General features: G+C 46.2%; 1 protein-coding gene and 1 non-coding gene across 2 annotated transcripts in view; one reads left to right on the top strand and one right to left on the bottom strand.

Moving 5' to 3' along the window:
* SH3RF1 (SH3 domain containing ring finger 1) overlaps positions 1 to 7228 on the bottom strand; it is a 145022-nt gene extending 137794 nt beyond the window's left edge. Inside the window, exon 1 of the mRNA XM_024750518.1 lies at positions 6769 to 7228. Within this exon, the coding sequence (XP_024606286.1) occupies positions 6769 to 7149 (381 nt within the window). The 5' untranslated portion in view covers positions 7150 to 7228. The remainder of the gene's footprint in view (positions 1 to 6768) is intronic.
* A 10910-nt stretch (positions 7229 to 18138) lies between these two features.
* LOC112403190 (U6 spliceosomal RNA) lies at positions 18139 to 18243 on the top strand. Its single transcript, XR_003003860.1, has one exon. It is a non-coding gene; the product is annotated as a U6 spliceosomal RNA (small nuclear RNA).
* Positions 18244 to 23908: the final 5665 nt, after the last annotated feature.

Below are 23908 nucleotides of genomic sequence, written 5' to 3'. Positions count from 1 at the left end.
GCAAGCATGGCGGGGCCGCGCACAGGGTGCTTGGAGCTCACAGGTTCTCTCTTTAGCATCACTGCTCTCAGAAGTCTCTGTAGGTTAGAAAAAAATGAGGAGATACACGCAGTCTTTATGACAAAAGCTGGGGAGGATGAAGCCTGAGCTCCACAGCGAGGGGGCCTCAGCAGCTCGGCTGCTTCGAGGGTAAGGTGTGCACCCCAGGACGCTGTGCCGCTGCGGAGAGCCCGCCTGGCCCACGCCCGAGCGGCACCCGAGTCCTCGCCATCCTGGGCGCGGCGTGCAGCGGCTCCACCAGGGGCGCACGGGACCCCCAATACCGTGCACCCCGTGCCCGCCCGGCTGTGGGGGGAGATGGGGACGCAGACACACGGGCAGAAGGCCCTGTGAAGAGGAGACGGGGACAGGAGGGGTGCGTCCACAAGCCGAGGACAGTGGGGTGTGCCGGGAGCCCCCAGAAGCCAGCGGAGGCCACAGCTCTGCCGACACCTGGATTTCAGACTCTGGCCCCAGAACTTCTGTTGTTCTCAACCACCGGCCGGGGGTGCTTCGTTACAGCGACCACAGGAAACTAATACACATTCAACAAACCTCTCCTGAGTGTGTCCTATGGGCCAGGCACCACAAAGGTTCTCAAGAGTCACGGGTGAACCAAACTCAGCAATCCTGGCCCCGGGCCCCGCGTGGAGCTTCGGGCCCTCCAGTTCTGCGTTCCTGTGAAGAAACGGAGCCCAGAGCAGCCGAGCAGCGGCCAACACAACCCGGACCTCCACACCTCCCAGTGTGTGCCAGCCACACCGGGGAAGGGCTGGGCCCACCTACCTCCATGGCACGGGGGCCGCCTGCCCCTTTTTATCAGAACAAAACAGGCACCAGGGACGGTGAGGTGAAAGGAGCCCCGCTAGTTACACTGAGGAAAGCTTCCAGGGCCGCAGCAGCTTGAGGACGAGGGGGACACAGTTAAGGGGGCGAAGCAGGGAGCAGACAGGCCTGGGGTGGTGGCTGGCTCCATCCTGACAGCGGGGGGCCTTGCACGAGTTTCTAGGCCTTTCCAGCCACCCTTCCCTCGTCCATAAAACGAGGATACCTTCCTGACCAGCAACGAGAGCAGACGGGAAACTCTGAGAGAGATGCCATTTCAGAGAAAACCTCAAATTGCAGAATAGCACGTATAACACGATCCTATTTCTATTCAGTTTTTTCCTGGGGGGGGGGGGAAACACACAAAAAAACCTCTGCACGGTGGTCACCTCTGGAGATTAGGGACAGACAGATTAGAAGCCTTGATTTTCCCCTTTACATCCTTCTCTACCACAAATTTCTTACTATGAGCACATACTACCTTTAATTTTTTTAATGGAGAGAAGAACAGTATACAGTCATTTAAAAAGCATGGAGCATGATAATTCAGTGAGTTGTACACTCACAATTCGTGCACTCTTCCGTACGTATAGTATACCTCAATAAACAGGTGTTTTCTTTTTAACGAGGTAGGTGTACGTGCTGAGCCATGACAAGATTTCCCAGATATATTCTAGTCATCAGATATGCAGAGTATGGAATCCCACTTATGTCAAGAATCAAAACAACCAGATGCATACACATATAAACACATAAGAAGAGATACAGAAGGACACACATTATACTTCCAAAGCCGCGAACGTTTTTATAGCCAGAATGTTTTTAGGAACTCATTCTGCAATTTACATTTTGAACATTTTTTAAATAACAATACTCCTTAGCTGCGGAGGGTTGTCTGAGATTTACACAGTAACAGTCACAAGATACAAATGTGATACAAAGAAAACTCATTCAGCATTTTCCTGTTGTACCCAGGCTCCCTGCCCGTCCCAGCCCTGAGCCTCGATGCAGGCTTGACTCAGGAAGAAGGGAGCGGTCAGGGTTGAGGTGGACAGGAGGACTGAGCAGGGGTCAAGGATGACACGATGAATAAATAAGAAGAGGTCAAGAATGTCTGCAACACAGTGTTTGGCAAAAACAAACACCTTTTTCTATTTCGACTCGGCCACTGGGGAACATCAAAACCTCTCCCTCGGTCCAAACCACTACCTGGAAGTCTTGCTTCTTAGGTCCAGGAGGGAGGGTCCCCGCTGTGCCCTGACAGCCACCCCCTGACCAGGGGAAGCGGGTCCTGCCCACTCTCGCCCACCTCCTCCACGACCCTCAACACAGGCACGATCCTGTATCTCACCGCACAGTTCGGGGCCTCACCACCTGCTGCCTTGCTCGCTGTTTCTTGCGTGCTCGCCCACTCTCCCCGACGTGCACGCTCGACCGCGGCCCCGCCCCACGGCGTTACCCCCTCCCCCCTTTCCCCGCCCTCCTCCGGCTCCTGGACCCCGCCGGTCCAGCCGGCCAGGCTCCACCAGTGGGGCTGGCAGGGACTGAAGGTCCACTCGAGGTGACTCAGCACCCAAGGGCGCAGAGGCCTGGCCCCGCCCTCCCACAGGCCTGTAGGCCCAGCCCTGGCAGCGCGCGGGGGACCAAGAGGACCGAGGCCACGCGGGGCTGACCCGGAGGAGCCCATCCACGGGCGGCACTGGGGCTGCACAGGCCGGCCGACTGAACAGGCGTTTATCTCATCATTCTGGAGGCTGTGCGCCTGAGACCGAGGTGTCGGCGGGGCTGGCTACCCCCGAGGCCTCTCTCCTCGGCGTGCAGAGGGCTGGCCGTGTTCCCACAGCGTCTCCCCTCTACCCGGCTCTGCGTCCCGATCTCCTCTTAGGAGCACGCCAGACTGTGGATTAGGACGCACCCGCGTAAGCTGCCTTCACCTTAAGCACCTCTTCGAAGGTGCCACCCCTGAGCGCAGCCTCACACTGAAGACCTGGGGGCCAGGACTTCAACCTATGAGCCTGGGGGGACACGTTTCAGCCCCTAACAGTCAGCTGCAGGGAGAGAGGGCGCTGGCACTATGGAGAAATGAAAGCAGCAGGGAGGAAAGCTCCCCTGTGCCCCTCTTCTTTCCCTGTCCCCCAGGCCTCTGAGGCACGCTCCAGGCATGTCCTGAGCCCGATGGCCATCTCGGTCCCAAAGACCCTTCCTTCCGGCCCCAAGGGCAGGGCACTGACCAGTATGGCTCCCGGCCCAGTGCTGCACCAGAGGCCTCCTCTTAGGTCACTAGCCCCTCCCTCGCTCTGTTCTCACTCACTGTCCTTGTTTCTTCCTGGGAGCTCTGCCTCATCCGGCCGTAGGTCAGGACCTCTGGAATACTCTGTCCCTTTCCCCGCCAACCCCTCTCAACTAATTAATACCATTTCACCCTTAAGACCTCAGTTCAAATGCCTCGGCCTGAAGAAGCTTTTGAAGACACACAGACAGACACACACGCACACAAGTGCACGCGCACACACGCACTAAACCAGGCCCTCGCCTGTCATCTCCCCAGCTCCCAGCCTACCACTTAGCACCTGTAATGACCTACCTGTACTGTCATCATGCTACTACAGGTGTGTCTCTCCCACCAGACACACAGGTTCATAAGCAGAATCTGCGTCTGGTGTGCCCAGCACTATGTATCCAGCAGCTAGGGCAGTGCCTGGTACCTAGTAAGTGCTTGATGAATATCTGCTAGGTTAAAGGAAAGAATACAAGTGCAAGTCAGTGTTAAGTCAGGGGTCCTGTGATCAGTGTGTGCTGAAGATGCTCGCTCTGAGGGAGCGGCAGGGTGAAATCATTAAGTATCAGTACCTGGACACACAGATACACGCACAGGTGTTAGACCTGGAACCAGTGGAGCCACAGCTAGAAAGCAGAAATTTATTCCATTAGGTCACAATTCTATAGGGGTTAATCAAACATGTCCACACCGAACTCTGTACATACTTATATATATAAAATCCACCTTCTGCAGGTATTTTTCAGCCCATGGAAGCAAGGATCTGCAGCCACCCGCTCCCCACACCTCGTCCCACTGGTCCACTTTGGCGCCAAACCAGCAGCGATTCTTTACTTGGCGTAAAGAGCTGGTGGTTTCCGGTGGTGATGCCGACCCAACACTCTTCCATTTCTTCCTTCCTATGAGGCAGGAAACACTAAAATTCTGGGAACAAGATGTGTGTCACACGTTGGAAATGTTCGTATCTGCTGCTAACACCCAGTCTCCCTGAGGTACACGCATGAGGAAGCCCCATGGCCACGATCTAACGGAACGCGGAACATAACCAATAACCGGACAGCATCCCACGTGGTATCAGCACTGGCTCCCACCACACGTGGGAACAGGCTCTCACACTCCCGGGTCGCGTCAGAGCCGCTGAGGATCTAGGATTTATGATGTCATCCACCCAGGGGACACCTCAGGGGCTGGCTGACAACTCCACGGGTCTCACTTTTAAAAGAAGCATTTTCTAGTTTGGGATTCGCAGATGCAAACTATTACATATAGAATGGATAAACAACAAGGTCCTACTGTAGAGCACAGGGAACTAATTCAATATCCTGGGATAAACCATAACGGAAAAGAATCTGAAAAAGCATGTGTGTGTGTGTGTGTATATATATATATATTAACATTGTAAATCAACCATACTTCGATAAAATAAATTTTAAAAATAAAATAAAGTAAAAACTAAGAGGAGCGTTTTCTGAAATGTATATATCTTTCAGGTCCTTGGGCTGTTTGTGTAGCCCTGGTTGTTTTGAATATTTCAAAGTAGAAGGTACCAGTAATTGCTAATGAGAAATTATTTTAGACTTGGGGGGAAAAGAAGTGCTTTTGGCAAGAATTACAGCATCTGCATCAACCCACATTACTGAATAATTTTGTCTGTTCATTGTCTTGTCCTCCACTCTCTGTGCCCCCCGCCCCCCCAAAGTAACAGACATGATCATCTCCTGCTTTTACTGGCCTCAACTACTTTATCCAAATTATTAGGCTCAAGCTCAACTGAGCTTCTTGGCAAGTAATTTTTCTCATGCCAAAGAAGAAACATAAAGTAAATCAGGAAAATCATATCAGCCAGAAAAATAATACTGACATCATCAAAATCATAGAATAATGTACCTAAGAAATGTGAAGCTCAACCTTGGGAGATTAGCAGTTCAAATAAATGAACATTCCAACATCACACTGTCAGTTTCCACATCAGAAAGAAAACTTAAAATCCAAAGGACACTGAGCTGAATGCTTGAGCCCTCTTCTTAAATTCCTTTTTATCAGTAATCAAACATTCACCACATTCCTCACAACAGGTAAGGCAACGTGTCAACAACTGAGACACTTCTATTCACAGCCAGAAGCTGGGCCTCTCCAGTCTAATTAACAAGGAAACAAAATCCCTCCAAGGAAGCAAATCTACCCCCTAATTAAGCGAAGCAGACCTAGGTCGGGTGTCTCAGAAACCATGGTTCTGAGGTTGAAATATTCATGAGGCCACAGATACTAATCGTGTAAACTCCATTAAAAGAAGGCAATCTAAGAAAACGCTGTAAGCAGACCAATTTCAAAACTAGGGGGCTTCAAATAAGCAAAGAAAACCTCCAGAACCCAAAGTTCTCACTAACTTTAAAAAAAAAAAAATTAAATATGACTCAAAAGAAACCTGAGAGCCTGGGGATAAAACTGTTTTCCAGCAATTAAAACACTTAGCGTACTCTGCATCTAGTGATGTAAATACATCATTTGTAAAAGATAAACTTGAGAAGAAAGGAAAGGAATGGTTAGAAGGTAGTCGTTCCCTACAGCTCCCAGAGGGCCACATCTGTGAATTTACACTGGTTAATGCCATCCCAATGGGTTATTCCTACCTCACATGAAAAAAGTCAGTTTTGAGTGTTTACAACGAATATTTGAAAAAAGAATTCTCATCCAGATAACTGTTCTTTAAAAATGTATTTTCTCAGTTTGGCCAATTATCAAGATTGTTTCTTCTGACAAAATTGGAACTGCTTTAATTATCGAATATCCACAACTACTTTTCAGGTTTACAAAAATGAGAAAAGCATGCCTTCACGGGGTGCCATCACTGGCAAAATAATTTACATTTCTTCAAAATACCTTACCTTCTAGAAATTTCAGTCGTGGTAACTGCCCAGATATTTAGCCTCACTTCAAATTATTTCAGCCCAAACCCAAAACCCAAGAAAAATCTTTCTGATGGAAACATTTCGTTTCATTCCCTATAAAACCCAACATAAAGCTACATCCTCTGCTGTCTTAGCATGGCTCTCAATGACATTTTGTTGCTACAGCAACAAAACTCTGCTACCTGTGGCCATGATTTGTTAAGAATTCCTCCAACCAGAATATTCTGTGCTGTGCATTCATAAAACCAACAGAATGGCTCCAAGCCACTTAAAAATTAAAGCTCGATGTCCTACTTGTGATCTACCCACACACATATTTATAACATGTCTACATATACGCGCACATACATTACATACTCATGGCTCTCCCAACGCCATCGAAAAGGTAAAACCGCACCAAATTTCCATTTTTAAACTCGGCATAAAAAACTTCTGTATTTTAGATTTCATTGAGTAATTGCTACTGTTTCCCAAGATTTATCTTAAAACGTAATAGAGGCCCACCATCCAGGAGAGAATTTTAAAAACAAGAAAAATTATTTATATCCAATCTCATTCCAAAAAGAAAAAAAAAAATTCCCAAGGCACAATCTCCTATCTGTTCCAGTAACGTGACTCCTTTAGCCATGAGCTGATTTAGAAAACATCCAAAGACTAAAGAATACACAATGACCATCAGTACCGTCACCCATCGCACCGCCTCTTCAGGCTACTCACCCTCACCGGGGGGCTCCAGGCTTGCGCCCGAGGCTGCTGTCCACCCTGGGGGCAAGGTGGATCTTTGGGCGCAGCGCTGCTCTGAGCCCTCGAGGCGTTGGTGCAGTTGGTGCCACTGCCCCCCGCAGGGCCGGGTTTCCAAGGCCTCTGCTTGATGCCATCCAGCAGTCTGACCAGCAGGATGTTGCTTGGAAGCTGCTCCACGCCCGCGCCAACCAGAGTCCGGCACTCGGGGCATCTGAGTTCGTTGCGGGAACCGACGATGCCCAGCAGACACCGTTTGCAGAACGTGTGCTGACAAGGCAGGACCCTGGCAGAGACGTCGAGCCGCTCCAGACACACAGGACACTCCAGAAGGTCCAGAAGGGCCGACTCATCCATCTTCCTCTAGTTCACCGAGGGAGACGCTCCACGCGACCCTGAGAGTGGCTCATGTAACATCCATGTCAGACGCTGCTCTGGGGGCACCGGGGCAGAGGAAGAAAAGACAGAAAAGTGTGATCGTCTGGGGGAAAGGTGCAGAGGAGAGCCAGGAACCAAAAAGCACACAAAAGTACTGCCTCTGAAGAGCATAGCCTTGCTCTGGAACATGGGGCCTGAACTCCAGCGTCAACAATTTAAAACAAAACAGGCTTTCTAAGCAATTCACAACGAGTCCGTAAAGGTATCTAGTTCAGCGCTTAGAAAGAGCTACCAAGTACTATTCAGGACTCTTGCCATAAATAGGATTTATGAAATGTAATAAGAACATAATTTCTTCGGCTCTCAAAGTGAAATCTGCTGCCTTAGTAAACTCCTCAACTCACCTGAGAAGGTGAGAGTGGCAAATGAACGTTTCCTCCACCTGAAATTCCTTTTCAATCCCAAGTTCCCAGTATTTAAGCCACTCTGGTGGTTAAGAAACCGCACCTCATGTGATTTCTGTGGCACATGGTCCCAATATTAAATACATATGTTTCTTCGCTGCTCTTAAAAATAGAACTGTTTAATCCTGCCCAACCAAAACGAGACGAAGGTTCACAATTCTAAACAACACACTAAAGACGGTCCCGAAAGCAGCTCAAATAGAACAGCACCTATCAGGGCAGCGGTTGCCAAACTCAGAAACGATTTCTGAACGGCCTGTGTTAATCCCATTCAGAAAATCTGGCAAAATTATCACCCAAAGAATTTGAGAATGGAATGCTGGACTGAGAACCGAGGGCTTAATATGAAAATGGGGCCATTCAGGAAAAGAGCGTTCAAACCAGAGCCTGCACCGCTCTCCCCTACCCCCAGTTCAGTGTGGACGTGTCCAGGGGAACCGGGTGGCGTTGTGGAGGTCGGCAGGAACTGCTGCCCCTGACGGCGGGGCGGGGTCAGACCGCCCCTCTGCTCGCCGCAGGTACTGCGGGCCCGCGTGGACGCCGGTCCAGGTGCCTGGCCGTCGGTGTAGACGCGCCCGCAGCCAGGGGCGGGGGCCGCCCGCGCAGATGGGGGCACGGGGGAGGGGACTTGAGCGGCCGCCTCCGAGGCTGGGAGCGCGGCCGAGTGGGGACACGCTGCCCGCATAGAAGCGGGTGCCACCAGGTACCCCGGACACAGACCCGGGCGCGAGCCTCGGGACCCGGCCCAGGACCCGGAAGGCGGGGTCGACGGGACGCCCGGCCCGGAGGCCCGTCCTACCCGCCCGGGACCCGGGGGTCAGCCTGGCCCGGGGCCCGTGTGGCCCGAACCAGCCCCGCGGCCTCTGGGGAGGCCCCCGCACACACCTGTTAAGCCAGGCACACACCTGTAAACCGAAAGGTCCTTTGGAAAAACACGTTGTCCACAGGTTTGGGGGTTTGTTTCTCAGCCTCAGTTTAGAGGTAAAACAAGTTAAAAATTTGTCATTGATCTCAAAATTGTCATTTTATTTGCATTTGCCATCCACGTAACAAAAAGTTTTCCCCAATACCCTCCTCAAAGGTGTGCAGAAAATAAGGAGAAAGGGTGACAGATACGCCTTTTCGAGAAACCAATGGCCGACCTCTAAACAGCCTGACCATTTGAAGGGAGTTGATGAGCGTCTAGTCTCCAGCCAGGGCCACAGCGAATCCAGTGCAGACAAAGGAGAATCACCTGAGTATGGAACCGCTGTGACACTACAGCTATCTCTCCCTCACTGTGTGCAGTCACCTGCTCAACGCTGGAGATGCGGTCATCTAGTCCCCACTAAAACTCTGTCCATCTTCCCTCTTTAGCTTTGTGCTAATGGATGAATATGTGCACAGCCCTACTGTATGAGTACCAGAAATGATAGCCCACTTCCCCTCCGTTAGAAGTGAGCAAATACATATATAGAGAATGGATAAACAAGGTCCTACTGTATAGCACAGAAAACTATATTCAATATCCTGTGATAAACCAGAATGGAAAAGAATATGAAAAAAATATATATGTATAACTGAATCACTTTGCTGTACAGGAGAATTAACACCACGCTGTAAATCAACTATACTCCAATTTTAAAACATTGATTAAGAAAAGAAGTGAGCAAATACACATGCATTTGAGTTGAGAAAGACAAAGGAAGAAATGATCAGAATAGAGCATTTTTAATCCAGTAATCCACCAACAAGTCACTCTGAAAGTGACTGCTTAGCCCATAAACTTCCGTGCCTGCCTGAAGGGGAGGCTGATTGGAAGGTCACGGTCAGTAAACAGATAAACATTAAACATTATTATATGCCATTTACACTTATTAAAACCAAAACTCAAATAGGTTCACTCATCACAGTAAGCCACGTTGGACCAAGACTCAGCCTCATGTCTGGATTCCAAGTCCAGTTTTCTCCCCACCATCCCAAGGACCTCTTTCACAGGTCACCTCAAGCAAACCTGAATGCTCTTTGTGTCCTCCAAGGGAAAGCTGACAGTTGACCAGGTAATGACTCTGGAGACCAAGGGACAATTTTGCTTTATTTTGGTCTTATTTTGGTTGCTTGTTTGTATGTAGAGAAGAGTACACAAGGTCCTGGGTGGAATGGTCCAGCTTTTGAAACCCCGGACCAGAAAAAGCCTAGTCGCGCACCCATTATCAAAGACCCGGAGACTGCGTCCAGGGTTCCAGGATGGAAGAAGCTCTGACAAATGTCACCTGGGACGTGGCTCAGTTCTTTCAACATCCCCGCTGCTCATTCACGCTATTTTTTAGAATGCAACTCTTTGATCAGCTTTAATCACTCCAACTGTACAGTGAAGTTTTAGGCAAATTACTTGAACTTCTTGAGTCATCTTTCCTCCTGTCAAATGGTGAAAAAAAATTATCCCTTCCTTAGACTGTTGTTGAGGAGTCTATGAGACAGTGCACTTGTTCTTTGTAACCTGTACATCTCCTTTAAAGGAAGGTATCATCATTATCTTTATCAGCCAAGAATTACCTGGGAAAAGTTATACTGCGCCAAATCCTTTCTTCCCAGGGTCTTTAAAAAGTTTTCAACGACACTAATAATTGCAGAATACTGTCGAGAGAATACTACAGCCGAAGGGAGAGTTGGGGAAAGAAAAACATGTTCACCTGACCATTTCTGGGAACTGAACCTGAAGGAAAGAATGTACACATGATATATTCATGGCCCCTGTGACTTTGAGCAGATACATGAAAAATAAACACACCCTGACATGATAATGGTAGCTTGGATTTATAAAGTTCTTGTCCAACCAAGACTTCAAAGTGCTTCCCTACACGCTATCTCATTTATCTTCTCAACAACCCTCTGAAGCGGTGAAGACAGATGTAATCATCCCCATGTTGCAGACGGGAAATAATGAGGTGTCGAGAAGTTATTGCTCGCAGTGATGACGTTCTGACACAAATCAGACTTTTCAGTTCCCAGTCCAGAGTGCTTTTTGGTAAGCTCTGGTACCGTGCTTGCACATACGTATACATACGTGTGTCTGATGATCAGCTACCTTCAAAACTAATTCCTCCTCCAACCCTCCTACACTCTTGGTGGGAATGTAAAATGGTGTAGCCGCTGTGGAAAACAGTATGGAGGTTTCTCAAAACACTAAAAATAGAACTACCATATGACCCAGCAATTCCATGCCTGGGTATTTATCAAAAAAAAATGGTAAAAATGAAAACCCTAATTAGAAAAGGTTCATGCACCCCAATGTTCATAGCAGCACTATTTACAATAGCCAAGACATGGAGGCAACCTAAGTGTCCACTGACATATGAATGGATAAAGAGGATGTGATATATATATGTATATATATATATAATGGAATATTAATATAACATATATTATACATTGTATATAATGGAATATTAATCTAATATTATATATTACAATATAATATATATAGGAATATATATATAATGGAATATTACTCAGCCATAAAAAGAATGAAATAATGCCATTTGCAGCAACATGGATGGACTTGGAGAGTATTATGCTAAGTGAAATAAGTCAGAGAAAGACAAATACTGCATGATATCACTTATATGTGGAATCTAAAAAATACAACAAACTAGTGGATATAATGAAAAAGAAACAGACTCGCTGACACAGAGAACAAACTAGTGGTTACCCGTGGGGAGAGTGAAGCAGAGAGAGGCAAGATAGGGGTAGGGGATTAAGAGGTACAAACTATTAGGTATAAAATAAGCTGCAAGGATACCTTGTACAACACAGGGAATATACCCAGTATTTTACAATAACTATAAATGGAGCATAACCTTTAAAACCTGTGACTCACTATATTGTACACCTGTAACTTATATCTTGCACATCAACTATACTTCAATAAAAAATATTAGAAGCCTCAACGTAACCAGCCTTCGTTAAAATTAAAATGAATGAAAATTCAATGATGTGTGATGAGAAACATTAATAAGGCATAAACTAATTCTTCCAACATAAATACATTAAGAAATCAAGAATTGTGCACCATTAGTTACCACCTCAGAAAGTTAAACAAAAGAAAGTTATAAAACATTTATGTTTCAGTAATTCCACAAGAACCTAATAACCAAAGAGGCACTTTGGAAAGCATCCAGGTGAGGCAAAGCTGTACTTGACCTGTTTATTATTACTGTGTTAACAATTCTTATCTATGTTTATTGATATTTAATGACAAATTGAAAAACCTACATAACTTTTTCAACAACAAATATTTGTGCAATTTCCCAGCAATTGCACATTTGATTTTAAGTTTTGTGGTTAAACAAAAAGCTTGTAGGGACTTCCCTGGTGGTCCAGTGGTTAAGAATCCTCTTTCCAATGCAGGGGACACGGGTTCGATCACTGGTCCGGGAATTAAGATCCCACGTGCCGTGGGGCAACTAAGCTCCTGTGCCACAAATACTGAGCACGTGAGCCACAACTAGAGAGAAGCCCGCACGCCACAATGAAAGATCCCGTGTGCCACAACTAAGATCCGATGCAGCCAAAAATAAACAAATATTTAAAAAAAGAAAAGCTTGTAAGACATATTTGTTAAAAGTAACTTGATTTGATTCATAATAAATATTTATTACAGAAAAAAAAAAACTAATTCAAAAAAAAAAAAAGGGCTTCCCTGGGGGGGCAGTGGTTGAGAGTCCGCCTGCCGACGCAGGGGACACAGGTTCGTGCCCCGGTCCGGGAAGATCCCACGTGCCGCGGAGTGGCTGGGCCCGTGAGCCATGGCCGCTGAGCCTGCGTGTCCAGAGCCTGTGCTCTGCAACGGGAGAGGCCACAACAGTGACAGGCCCGCGTACCGCAAAAAAAAGAAAGAACAACTAATTCCTCGTCCAGTTGCCACAATATTGGTAAATAGCAGCACGATTTATTTATCCAGGGTTTAAACCAGGAACCCAGGGGTCATCGTGATTTCTCCCTTTTCCTCTCTACCACTCTCCATCAAGTCTGCCTGCTACACCCCCAGATATATTTCAGTTTCTACCCACTTACTTTGTCATCCCTGCACGTTTCTTTCAGCTGTCACCGACCTTGGCCTCTGCCCCTCCTCACCAGCCTCTCTGCCTCCAATCCTGCCTTCACAGGCTGCCCTGGATATAGTGACATTCAGAGGAAGCTGCAAAATGTGCAAAACATCACGTCACTGCCTTGCTGAAAACTCCTCAATTGCTTCCCATCACACTTGGAGCAAACCTCAGACACCTTTCACGTCTGACAAGTCCCCACGTCACCCGGTCCCTGGGTTAGCAAGTTCTGTACCACGTCACCCCCGTTATCTGTAGAGTACTTTTCACAGGCTAAGCTTTCATTCCTTTCTTATTGCCTATCTCCCTCACCTGAACACAAGCTCCCTGAAGAGGACCGGGGCTGTCTTCGTCACCACGGGAACCTTGACAGCAACTCACAGTGGCGGCCAGAGGATAATTCTCAACTACGAGTGAATCGAGTAAGGGATTGTATGTACTGCCGTCCCAAAGCGACAAATACACTTACTACTTCACGGCCCTTTGGATAGGAAATCAGGCAGACAGTGCTCCAAATTCCGCTGAGTCGTTCTTATAATCGATCAATCAATACATTTTTAGGTAGACAATGAGGACAGGTTCTTCCTCTTATGTTTCACAGGAAAGCTTGTAGAAGTAGCCAAATGCCAGCTATGTAACCCAGAACATAAATGTGATGCAAGTTTATCTTTGTTTTGGGTCTCAGCTAATGGTGTCACCATTGACTTAGTCCCCCGAGAAAGCAAGAAAATGGAGCGCTGTCTTCACTCCTTCCCACACCTCCCATCCAGACAGGTGATCCAGAGATTGTCAGAAGGGGTTCCCAAATCTGTCCCTTCCTCCCAATCATTATTTCACGTCCGTTTATCTCCTATCCGGGCAATAACTACCTTCCCTGATTACTTGATTCTGGATAGACCACTAGAGTCAGGGCTCCCCCATCTCCTAACAGGGTGTCCTCAGGCAAGTTTCTGTGCCTGCATCCCCCGGAAAAGGGGGCATAATACGCCTCCCTACCTCAAGGTTTTTGTGGCAGTATTACATAAGTTAGTAAAAATACAGTACTTGGAACTATGCCCAACACATGGTAAGTGCTTCATAAATGATAGCTAATATTATTCTTTTCTTTAGAACCTGGATTCAACCCTGGATCTAACCCTGGATCTACTACCTGTTAACTGAACAACTTTGCAAAGTTCTTTAATTTTCTGAGTTTCGACTTCTGTATCTATAACAAATGGATATGATGCCATCCTTTGAAAGTTTGTTCCAAAAAAAATATTGATGACAAAACTGGTTGAAAAATCTAGCACAGCACATTTCTAGCACGTTGTGAGGACTCAAAATTTTGTTCCCTGCTTCTTTTTCTGTGTATCTGTTTGCATCTGTTCCACATAATGATGGAGTAGATTAGATTATCTCTAAGGTTCTTTCCAGCATTAAACAGTTATCTCCATCCTAATTGCATAAAGGACATCTAAGGGCAGTGGAATCCCCATGGAAAAAGGCAAGTGGTCCTGGGGCACTGGAGTTGTCAGGAAACAGGGCTCTTAGCAGCTCAAGGAAGGCAAGCCCAGAGGAGGTATTTTGGTCTCAGTAGTGGGAAGGTGGTGCAAACTCCACTGTCTGGCAAAAAGTCTGAGCAGATGGAATATTTATAGGCCCTCCCTGGGGACTTCAGCTCAATCAGAGTGGGTGCTGGGGAGCAAGACCAAGGAGTGGGCGTAGAACTGCATCTTCCTCCATCATCCCTGAAACAGGGTTGCACGTCTGAGGAGGCGCTTGACAGCCAAATACCTGGGGGAGCTGGGGCTCTCTAAGTGCCTCTGATTCTAACCCAGCCTTCAGGGAGTGTGTCCTGAGGTGTAGTGCGGCCAGAATCACCTGCAGAGCTCATTAAAAATGCAGATGTCCCAGCCTTGTACCTAGAGACACTCCCTCGGTAGGTCCAGCATGGGTTCAGGAATCAGGTGATTCTCACATAGTGATGCTGGGACCACAATTTAGGAAAGGCTAACCTAGTCACCCAGAGCTGACTAGAGAAGCTAGTCCATCGAGGGCCATCTGGGCTGTGGTTAAAAAAACCAAGGAAGGATATGGGAGCTCCAGCCATTGCTGGTTTGCTGGGGCAACAGGAGACACCCTGCGTGTTGCAACCTTCCTTCATTCTGGTTGGCCCCCCTTCCTGCCCACCCCACCATCCGGGGCTCAGCCTCTCCTCTTAATAAACACTGCACAGATTTATAAAGAATACCAGTTTAGGGACTTCCCTGGTGGCGCAGTGGTTAAGAATCCGCCTGCCAATGCAGAGGACACGGGTTCCAGCCCTGGTCTGGGAAGATCCCACATGCCACGGAGCAACTAAGCCCATGCACCACAACTACTGAGCCTGTGCTCTAGAGCCCACGATCCACAACTACTGAGCCTGCATGCCACAACTAATGAAGCCCACGCGCCTAGAGCCCGTGCTCCGCAACAAGAGAAGCCACCGCAATGAGAAACCCGTGCACCACAACGAAGAGCAGCCCCTGCTCACCGCAACTAGAGAAAGCCCGTGCGCAGCAACGAAGACCCAACACAGCCAAAAAAAAAAAAAAAAAAAAAAAAAAGAATATCAATTTAAAAGGGAGCCAGAGGATTAGCTTTCCCAGAGAAATACACATGGCTGGCCCCGAGTTACCCCAGGACCCAAATGTGGACCAGGGTCACCCATATCAAGCCTCAGGAGGTCCCGCTGCCTATACTATGAAACTTGTATGAAAGCACATAGAAGCACTTGGGTGCTCTAATATACTGCTGACCCAAGTTCGAAGATAAACGTAACCTCTGTGAAGAAAATGTAATAGGATGTCTTCCTTTCTATGAAAAATACTTTCTCTTGTCAAGCTCCATTCTCATTTTAAAAGTTTAAACCTTGAAGTAGTCTTTTTGCTTCTAAGCAGTCTTTGCCCAGCCCAAACCATTAGAGAATATGCATCACTTTATCTCACCATCTCCAGGAAATGAAATCCCATCATCTTTCTTGGCAACCCATCTTTATATATTAAAGGTTGTTTATCAATTTTCAGACTTCTTTTTCTCTGTTCAAAGTAAATATAAATGTTGACTTTTCTAATGGCATTTAAATAGGCCAGCTTAAATACACACACACACACACACACACAAGCATGAATTCACGGGAGATTCATAATGTATGACCCATGTTTCTGTTTTCATTATAATATTGGGTGAAAGATGGGCCTTTCTCCATTTACTCTCCCTAATTCACGTGTACACTCAGACACAGCCTATATTCTGTGATCTCGAAATGAGCGGAAATGATCCCATCATAACATTTTTTGTCTACAGCTAACACGTCACCTTCCCTCTTTCTTGCCGCTAAATAAACGTGAGTTTATTCATGTTCTTTTTAATTTAATTTAATTTATTTATTTATTTATTTTTGGCTGCGTTGAGTCTTCATTGCTGCGCACAGGCTTACTCTAGGTGCGGTGAGCGGGGGCTACTCTTTGTTGGGGCGCGTGGGCTTCTCATTGCGGTGGCTTCTCTTGTTACGGAGCACGGGCTCTAGGCGCGCAGGCTTCAGTAGTTGTGGAGCACAGGCTTAGTTGTTCTGAGGCATGTGGGATCTTCCCGCACCAGGGCTCAAACCCGTGTCCCCCGCGTTGGCAGGCGGATTCTTAACCACTGCGCCACCAGGGAAGCCCTATTCGTGTTCTTGAAAGCATAACTATCATGACACCAGATACTAATGGTGCCACGCATCAAACCTGTTCTTCTGAAAACTTGCCTGCATTCAGTAAGTGATTTTCCTCCTTTCGCTGAAATCAGATTCCTCACTAATTTTCTGTGCCTCAGTCCCCTCGACCTACAGTGCCAGAATTTTCACCCCAACATTTCACGTTGCTCCTTAGAATTTCTGTCCTCATAGCGTCTTGTACACGTTCTTCCTTTTTTTTAAAATTTTGGGTAATGTGTGAATCAGGCAAGCATATAAAGTTTAAAAGGGCAATGGGAAAATCTTTTTTTAAAGTAATAAACATAATTTTAAAAATTAACTTTCCATCATCCTTTAATGGCACATAGGTTGATCTGATGAAATACCTAAAAAATTTATTACAAACACTGCCCATGTAAATTATGTAATGTATAATAAAAGTACTGAATAATGCATCTGAAATGTATTAATGGTTGATATTCATGAATTAGACCTAAGCATGGCAAGACAGAAGATGTTCTTAATCATCTCACTCAATTTAATCTCTTTTCCTTGTGATTCAAAATGAGTGGCTCCAATAAATAAATAAATAAATAAGAAAAAATGAGTGGCTACAGAGCTTTTTAAAAAATAGGACACCAAGAGGGTGTCAGTCCACTTGACATTCTCTCTCTTTGACAAGATTGTGGAAGACTAAAGATTAACATAATTTCCCTGTTTTCCATGATGCTTTTATGCAAAAATGACGATTTGCATAATTTCTTTTCAGTGTCAATTGAATTTCTGAAGCTCTTTTTCAAGCAAACTTCCACATGTCTCCAGCGTACACCATCTGTCTCATCTCTCTTTCTCTCTTTTTTTTAAGTATTACAATTATCTTGTAACAGTAGCTGTCAAATCTTTATTCCCCAAGGATTCTTTCTTTTGATAAATGAAAAGGAACTGTATACACTGTTACGTGTGGTTGTACGAATGTGCCACGGGTTCAGGAAAGGTTAGATGTTCACAGCAGTTACCGCTACACTGACATATTGGGGGAAATGTGATCGGGTAAGCTGACTAGAGATTTTCAGTCAGATTCTTTACTCCCGGAAAATGAAGCAATGTTTAGTCAAAAGGTGGGGAGGTCTTAAAGCAAGAAAGAATTTGAACACAGTCTTTCCAAGAGTTCTGTGGCCCATACTGCAAGCATTAGAAAAAATATGGAAAGAGGAGGATGGCCTTACTCAGAGGCTGCAAATTGCTTATAAAACCTATTGGCATTTGCACATGGTTGATGCTTCTACTGGGAAATCAAGTTTTATGTTTATACAGTAAGTGTACTCAGTAGGAACTTCCAGGAAATCTCATGGATTGCCAAGAAAAAGTCCATATTGAAGTATGATTTTGAAAAAAAATTCTGCCAAAAACATTTAAAAGCCTTTTTAAAATGGACGTGTGTGAGGAAATGCAATAGATGGAACTTACATAGGACTCAGAATTTACAACCAATATATTTTATAGCATTTCATAAAAATGTTACTTGCAACTTGATTGCAACCAATCTGTACAGATGTAATTACTGAAATCTTGTAAGAAGCTGCAAAGTACAGTTAAAGCTTCAGCTATCCAGAATTCTGGAAAAATGGGTCACTCTGGAAAACCAACTTTTATCTGGAAGAAAATATTTGAGAGATACTATACCTTCCCCTGATTTTTGAAACAAAAAACGTCAGAGATTGCTTGCTTCGGCAGCGCACATACTAAAATTGGAACGATACGGAGAAGATTAGCATGGCCCCTGCACCAGGATGACACACAGATTCGTGAAGCGTTCCGTATTTTTCTACCAAACGTAAAATAGATAGCTAGTGGGAAGCAGCCGCATAGCACAGGGAGATCAGCTCGGTGCTGTGTGACCAGCTAGAGGGGTGGGATAGGGAGGGTCGGAGGGAGGGAGCCACAAGAGGGAAGAGATATGGGGACATAGGTATATGGATAGCTGATTCACTTCGTTATAAAGCAGAAACTCACACACCATTGCAAAGTAATTATACTCCAATAAAAACGTTAGAAAAAAATCAGAGATTAACATTTACAGATGACTCCAGGCCGTCACTACAAATATCAGTAATTGTACACACAGAATAGTTAGGACCGTGGCCTCAGACAGACTTGGATTCGAGGGCTTTGGAAATGTTTACTTATGTGACTTCCAGGAAGTTCTTTAGCCTCTGTCCGAGTTAGTTTCATCATCTGGAAAATGGAGATAACGGTACTGACCTCGCAGGTTGCTGTGAAGCTTAAAAGACAGAAGACGTTTGAAGCGCCTGGTGTACTTACATGGCACTTAGTAAGAGCTCAGTAAAGCTTCAGCAGTCTTATCAGTAGTATTACTGTTGGCGTGATTATTCTATTTTTTTTATTTATTTTTTATTATAGAAGTATAGTTGATTTACAGTGTTGTGTTGGTTTCTGGTGTGCAGGGAAGTGGTTCAGTTACATAAATATATACTATATTTGTATGTGTGTATATATACATATTTATATATACTTCTTCATATTTTTTCCCATTGTAATTACAGGGTATTGAATATAGTTCCGTGTGCTGTATGGTAGGTAGGACTTATTGTTTATCTATTTTATATACAGTAGCATGTATCTGCTAATCCCAAACTCCTAATTTATCCCTCCCCACCCTTCCCCTTTGGTAAACACAGTTTTGTTTTCTAGTCTATTTCTGTTCCGTAATTAAGTTCCTTTGTATCATATTTTTAGTTTCCACATATGAGTGATATCATATGGTATTTGTCTTTCTCTGTCTGACTTACTTCACTTAGTGTGATAATCTCTAGGTCCATCCATGTAGCTGCAAATGGCATTATTTCATTCTTTTTAATGGCTGAGTAATATTCCCTTGTGTACGTGCACCACATCTTCTTTATCCATTCCTCTGTCGATGCACATTTAGGTTGTTTCCATGCCTTGGCTGTCGTGAATACTGCTGCAGTGAACACTGGCGAGCGTGTGCCTTTTCAAGTTATGGTTTTCTCTGGGTAGATGTCCAGGAGTGAGATGGCTGGGTCATAGGGTAGCTCTGTTTTTAGTTTTGACATGATTGTTTTACACTGAGGTATTTAGGAGCACTTTTTCTTAATAACATCAGAATTCTATGTTTTAAGTCTTGCGTTTAGCTTTTTTGTTTTTGTCTTTCTTCTCTTTCTCTTGGCACCAGAAGCTGCCCAAACCTCTCATGGTGAGGGTTGGAAGTCGGAGGGGTTAGGGGATGGGGAGAGGGGGACGATCCACAGCCCTGTTCTGTCGGCGCCCTTCCTGCTCTGAGCTCCAGACCCGTCTCCCAGGACCTGATTCTTTGCTGAGAGCCGCCCCTGAGTCTGAGCGTCCTTGACCTCCGACACTGGCCTCTCACACCCGACTCTTCCCCCTCTGCTCCCCAACCCCTCACCCGCCTTTGGTAAATAAGCGTCACCTGTGGATCTTGTCTTACACTTCCCTTGGACCTCTGCCTGCACAGATACTTTCCTGAACGTGCTTGTCACCCGTCCTGCCTGCTGCTGCTGGTTCTGGCCCAGCCTCCTCAGCTGGGGCAGCGGATCTACAGACTCTTACCTCTCACTGTCTCACAGCAGCCATCTTTCTCGATTAATTTATCCAGACAGCTGGCGTCTCAGCAGTCAATTAACCCAGATTGTAAGGACTGTGTGCAGAGCCATAGAAATGAGTCAGAATGGAGCAATACCACCAAAACTCATCTTCTCCTTCTTATCTGTATCCACCCGTCCCCCAAACCAATGTATGGTGTTGTAACCACGTGGGTGAGCATCCATATCTTTCTACCTGCTCATGTAACCGTACATAAAAGGGCTATATGTATTGGGAAGTTAGCTTTGTTGAAAAAATAGGATTGTATCTTATATATTTCTCTGCCTCTTGCCTTTTTTCCCCGCTACAAATATATTGTAGGAATCCCTTTTAGTCAGCTGGCAAAGAGCTTACATTCTTTATCATGGTTATATAGCTTTCCACAGGATGCTTGTATCCCAATCACCTTCCTATTAATAATCATTTACTGTTCTGTTTTTGCTACTAAAAACAAAGCCGCGATGAAGATTCTTGTCTCTATATCCTGATTTACAGAATAGATTCTCCAGGATGGAATTTCTGGGTCAAGGGAAATGCATTAAATAATTTTTTTAAATTGAGATATAATTGACATATAATATTGTGTAAGTGTGAGGTGTACAACGTGTTGGTTCGATACACGTGTATATCGCGATATGACTCTCACAGTGGCGTTAGCTAACACCTCTGTCATGTCACGTAATCATCATTTCTGCTTTGTGTGGAGAACAATTAAGACTTAGTCTCAGTAACTGTGAAGTTTATAATACAGTGTTATTCGCTAGGATCACTGTGTATTAAATCTGCAGAACTTATTTCTCTATTAGCTGTGATGGAATACCCATTTTTAACAGATATTGCCAGATTTCACTCCACAAAAACTAAACAATCTAGATTTCTACCATCAAAGGATGAAAATACTCACTCCACATCTCCAAGTCACACTTTCTGGCTGCCACTTTTTCAAATTTGTGTCATTATGATAGGCGCCTTATGACAGGTGGCCAATATTTTAATTGCTTGTCCCTGACAACGATGAGGTAACCTCTTCTTGTTTGTTTTCCCCTTGCCATGTGGGTTTCCTCTTATTTCCTCTTTATCTTATCAGTTTAATCAGAGCCCCTAGTATGTTCAAATATTAGCTCTTCTGTAGGTTGGTGCTGCCCAGAGTTTCCCCAATTGCTAGTTTTTTCACTTTCTATATAACTTTTCAGTTTTGTTTAATTTTGAAACAATCTCAAATTTACAGAAAAGTTGCACATGCAAGATAAAGAACTTCCACTTTCCTGAACCATCTGACAATGAGCTGCCAATATGATGCCCCATCACCACACAGACGTCCCCCTACGAACCCACAGCCATCAAGATGGGAACACTGGCTTTCAGACATCACCACCAGTGAGTTTGGTCGATAGTTAATAAGAAGAAGAAGAAGGAGGAGGAGAAGGGGGAGGAGAAGCCTGCCCAGCCACGTCCTTTGGAGCAGAAATCCGTCTAGTTCAGCGTCACACTTTGCACACAGCTAGCACACCTCTTTACTCCCCTTCAGCTTGGAAATAATTCTCATTCTTGAATCCTTGAATTCTCTTGAAGGTTACAGGCCAGATACTTTGTAGAACTGGGGTTTGAAACTATGCCTCATCATTAGAGTTGGGCTATGCCCCTTTGGAAGAAAATTCACGGTAGAGATGCTGTGTTCCTGCCCAGGCATCCACCAGGGGCACACGAGGTGGGTTGGGTGATGTGCAGTGAGACAGCTTGTTTCAGATGGTGTCACCCGTGCTCTCCACTGCAAAGTTACATGTTCTCTCTCTAGTATTTTCTCAGGAAGTATTTTGAGATGAAAATAGGCTCTTACTTCTCAAACTTGATATGTATATATACACACACTCTCGTGGGTTTCAACTGCCTCCAGAGGGTTATAGGCATTTCTAGCATTAGCTATTTTGATGCTTAATTTGTCCCCGATCTGTGGGCATCCTTCATGCTGGCTTCTGTGTCTCTGAGTTTCGGGAGCATGTCTTTGCTTTCTGGCACTGTAAGGCACTCCAGGTTTCTCGTGGACTCACTGTGCCTCAGCCTTGGAATCACATTTCTCCCAGGAGCCCTGGCTCCTTTCAGTGGTGAATGGTTTTCAGAAACCAAGATCCGAATACTGCTGTGCTCGTTGCTTTTGGAGTATCTCGGGCTCAGGCCACCTCAGTGGACCAAGGAGGAGCACAGACACACACACACCTGTTTATTTCTATATCTGTATGTATGGAAATCCATGAGCTCAGGACACTTGCAATTCCAATCAGTACCACAGGGCTGATTCTATTTTCCCTCCTGTATGTATACCTCCCTCCACCCAACCCCCATTTTCCTCAGCATGGGTACTTCTTTGATTAGTCCTCCCATGTGTCACCATCCCCGTGCCCTAGGTTGGCCCTGCCTCTTTGAGGATGCCCTCTCCCTGCCTCAGCTCTGGACCCCTGCTCTCCACACTGGACACCCTCCCTGCCTGGCCCAGACTCGGGACAGACCACCCTCTGACACCTGCACCAGGATGCCCTCCTCCGCAGACCCCCTCACCTTGCCTGGGCCCTGACGTCTCCGGTGTGAACCCTTCAGCCAGACACCTTCCCTGCTCATCTCTGACACTCACACCTGATTGCCCCACCACCACCACCGATGGACACCCTCTCTGCCCTGGGCTGCCCTCCTGACACCTACTCCAGCCTGCTACTCTGTTGGGACAGCGGCACCATCATCACCCCAGGCTCTGTTGACTTGGCTGGGACACTCCTCTCCACCCACGCCGTCCACAGGCTGCGATAGCCCCAATCCATGGACACCCAGCTCGCTCAGTTTCACCTAAAGCCCCTGGGACCGATTTGTTCAGGAAGGGAAGGGAGGGGGGAAGGGGAGGCGAGAGGAAAGAGTGCTTTATGGTTTTTCTATATTCAAATATGTCAGTCGTTTTATTTACAGCCTCTAGGTTTTCTTCTTACTTAAAAGGTGTCCCCAAATTCTGGGTCACAATCCCCCTAAATCATCATCTCCTTCTTCTTCTCCTTCCTCTGTACACTGAAGTCTTCACTCCAGCTGGAGCTTATTCATCTTTCACGATGGCATGTGGTTCACCGTTTTATTCCAGATGGATGGCCGTTTGTACAGCATCGCTCAACTCCACATCCCCTCCAGGCGAGAAAGGAGAGGATTAGACTTCAGACGTGGGATTGAAGACAGTCAGTGCAGAGCTGCCAGCTCAGGTGGGAGTGCGGAGGGTGCTGAGTCCCCACCTCCCCTGCAAGTCTGCTGAAGCCAAGCTTCAGGAAATACACTCGTAGTGGTGGACACTTGATGGAAAAGGATCCTGGCATTTCTCCCCCTGGCTGTGGGACCGGGCACACATCTTGAAGCTCCAGGGTCTCCTGTGAATACAGCACTAGAGCTTGTCTAGTGCTGAGGGGTCTGCAGGGGGCAGGTGGGCTGGAGCAAGCCCTCCAACGGCCAGTGGGAGAAGCTATAGCAGCAGAATAAGGAGCGTTTTCACCATCCAACAGTGAAAGGATGCTTCTGCTTTTTTCATAGACCCCTTAGTAGCAGGGCTCGGGTCATCTTGCAATGATTCCTTGAGAGACAGCTGCTTGCCAAGGTGAACTGAATTCCAAAAATCCCCACAAAAGGTAAAAGGCAGGGATGAGGGATGGCTGGGGTGCCTCAGAGGTGGGCGGGTGAGTGCATCAGCTGCTCCAGGGAAAGATGCAGGTGTGGTGATCTCCTCGGGCATCTCCCAAGACTCCGCACACCGGAGAGAGAACCAGAACTTGAGAGCGTGTGTCAGGAGAGACCGAGGGAAAAGTACAAGTGGTGCCGGCTCCACG

This window comes from Neophocaena asiaeorientalis, unplaced genomic scaffold (assembly GCF_003031525.2).
Source record: "Neophocaena asiaeorientalis asiaeorientalis breed wild unplaced genomic scaffold, Neophocaena_asiaeorientalis_V1.1 scaffold180, whole genome shotgun sequence".
In the NCBI taxonomy this organism is placed as follows: Eukaryota; Metazoa; Chordata; class Mammalia; order Artiodactyla; family Phocoenidae; genus Neophocaena; species Neophocaena asiaeorientalis.
This window is presented reverse-complemented; position numbering and strand designations above follow the sequence as displayed.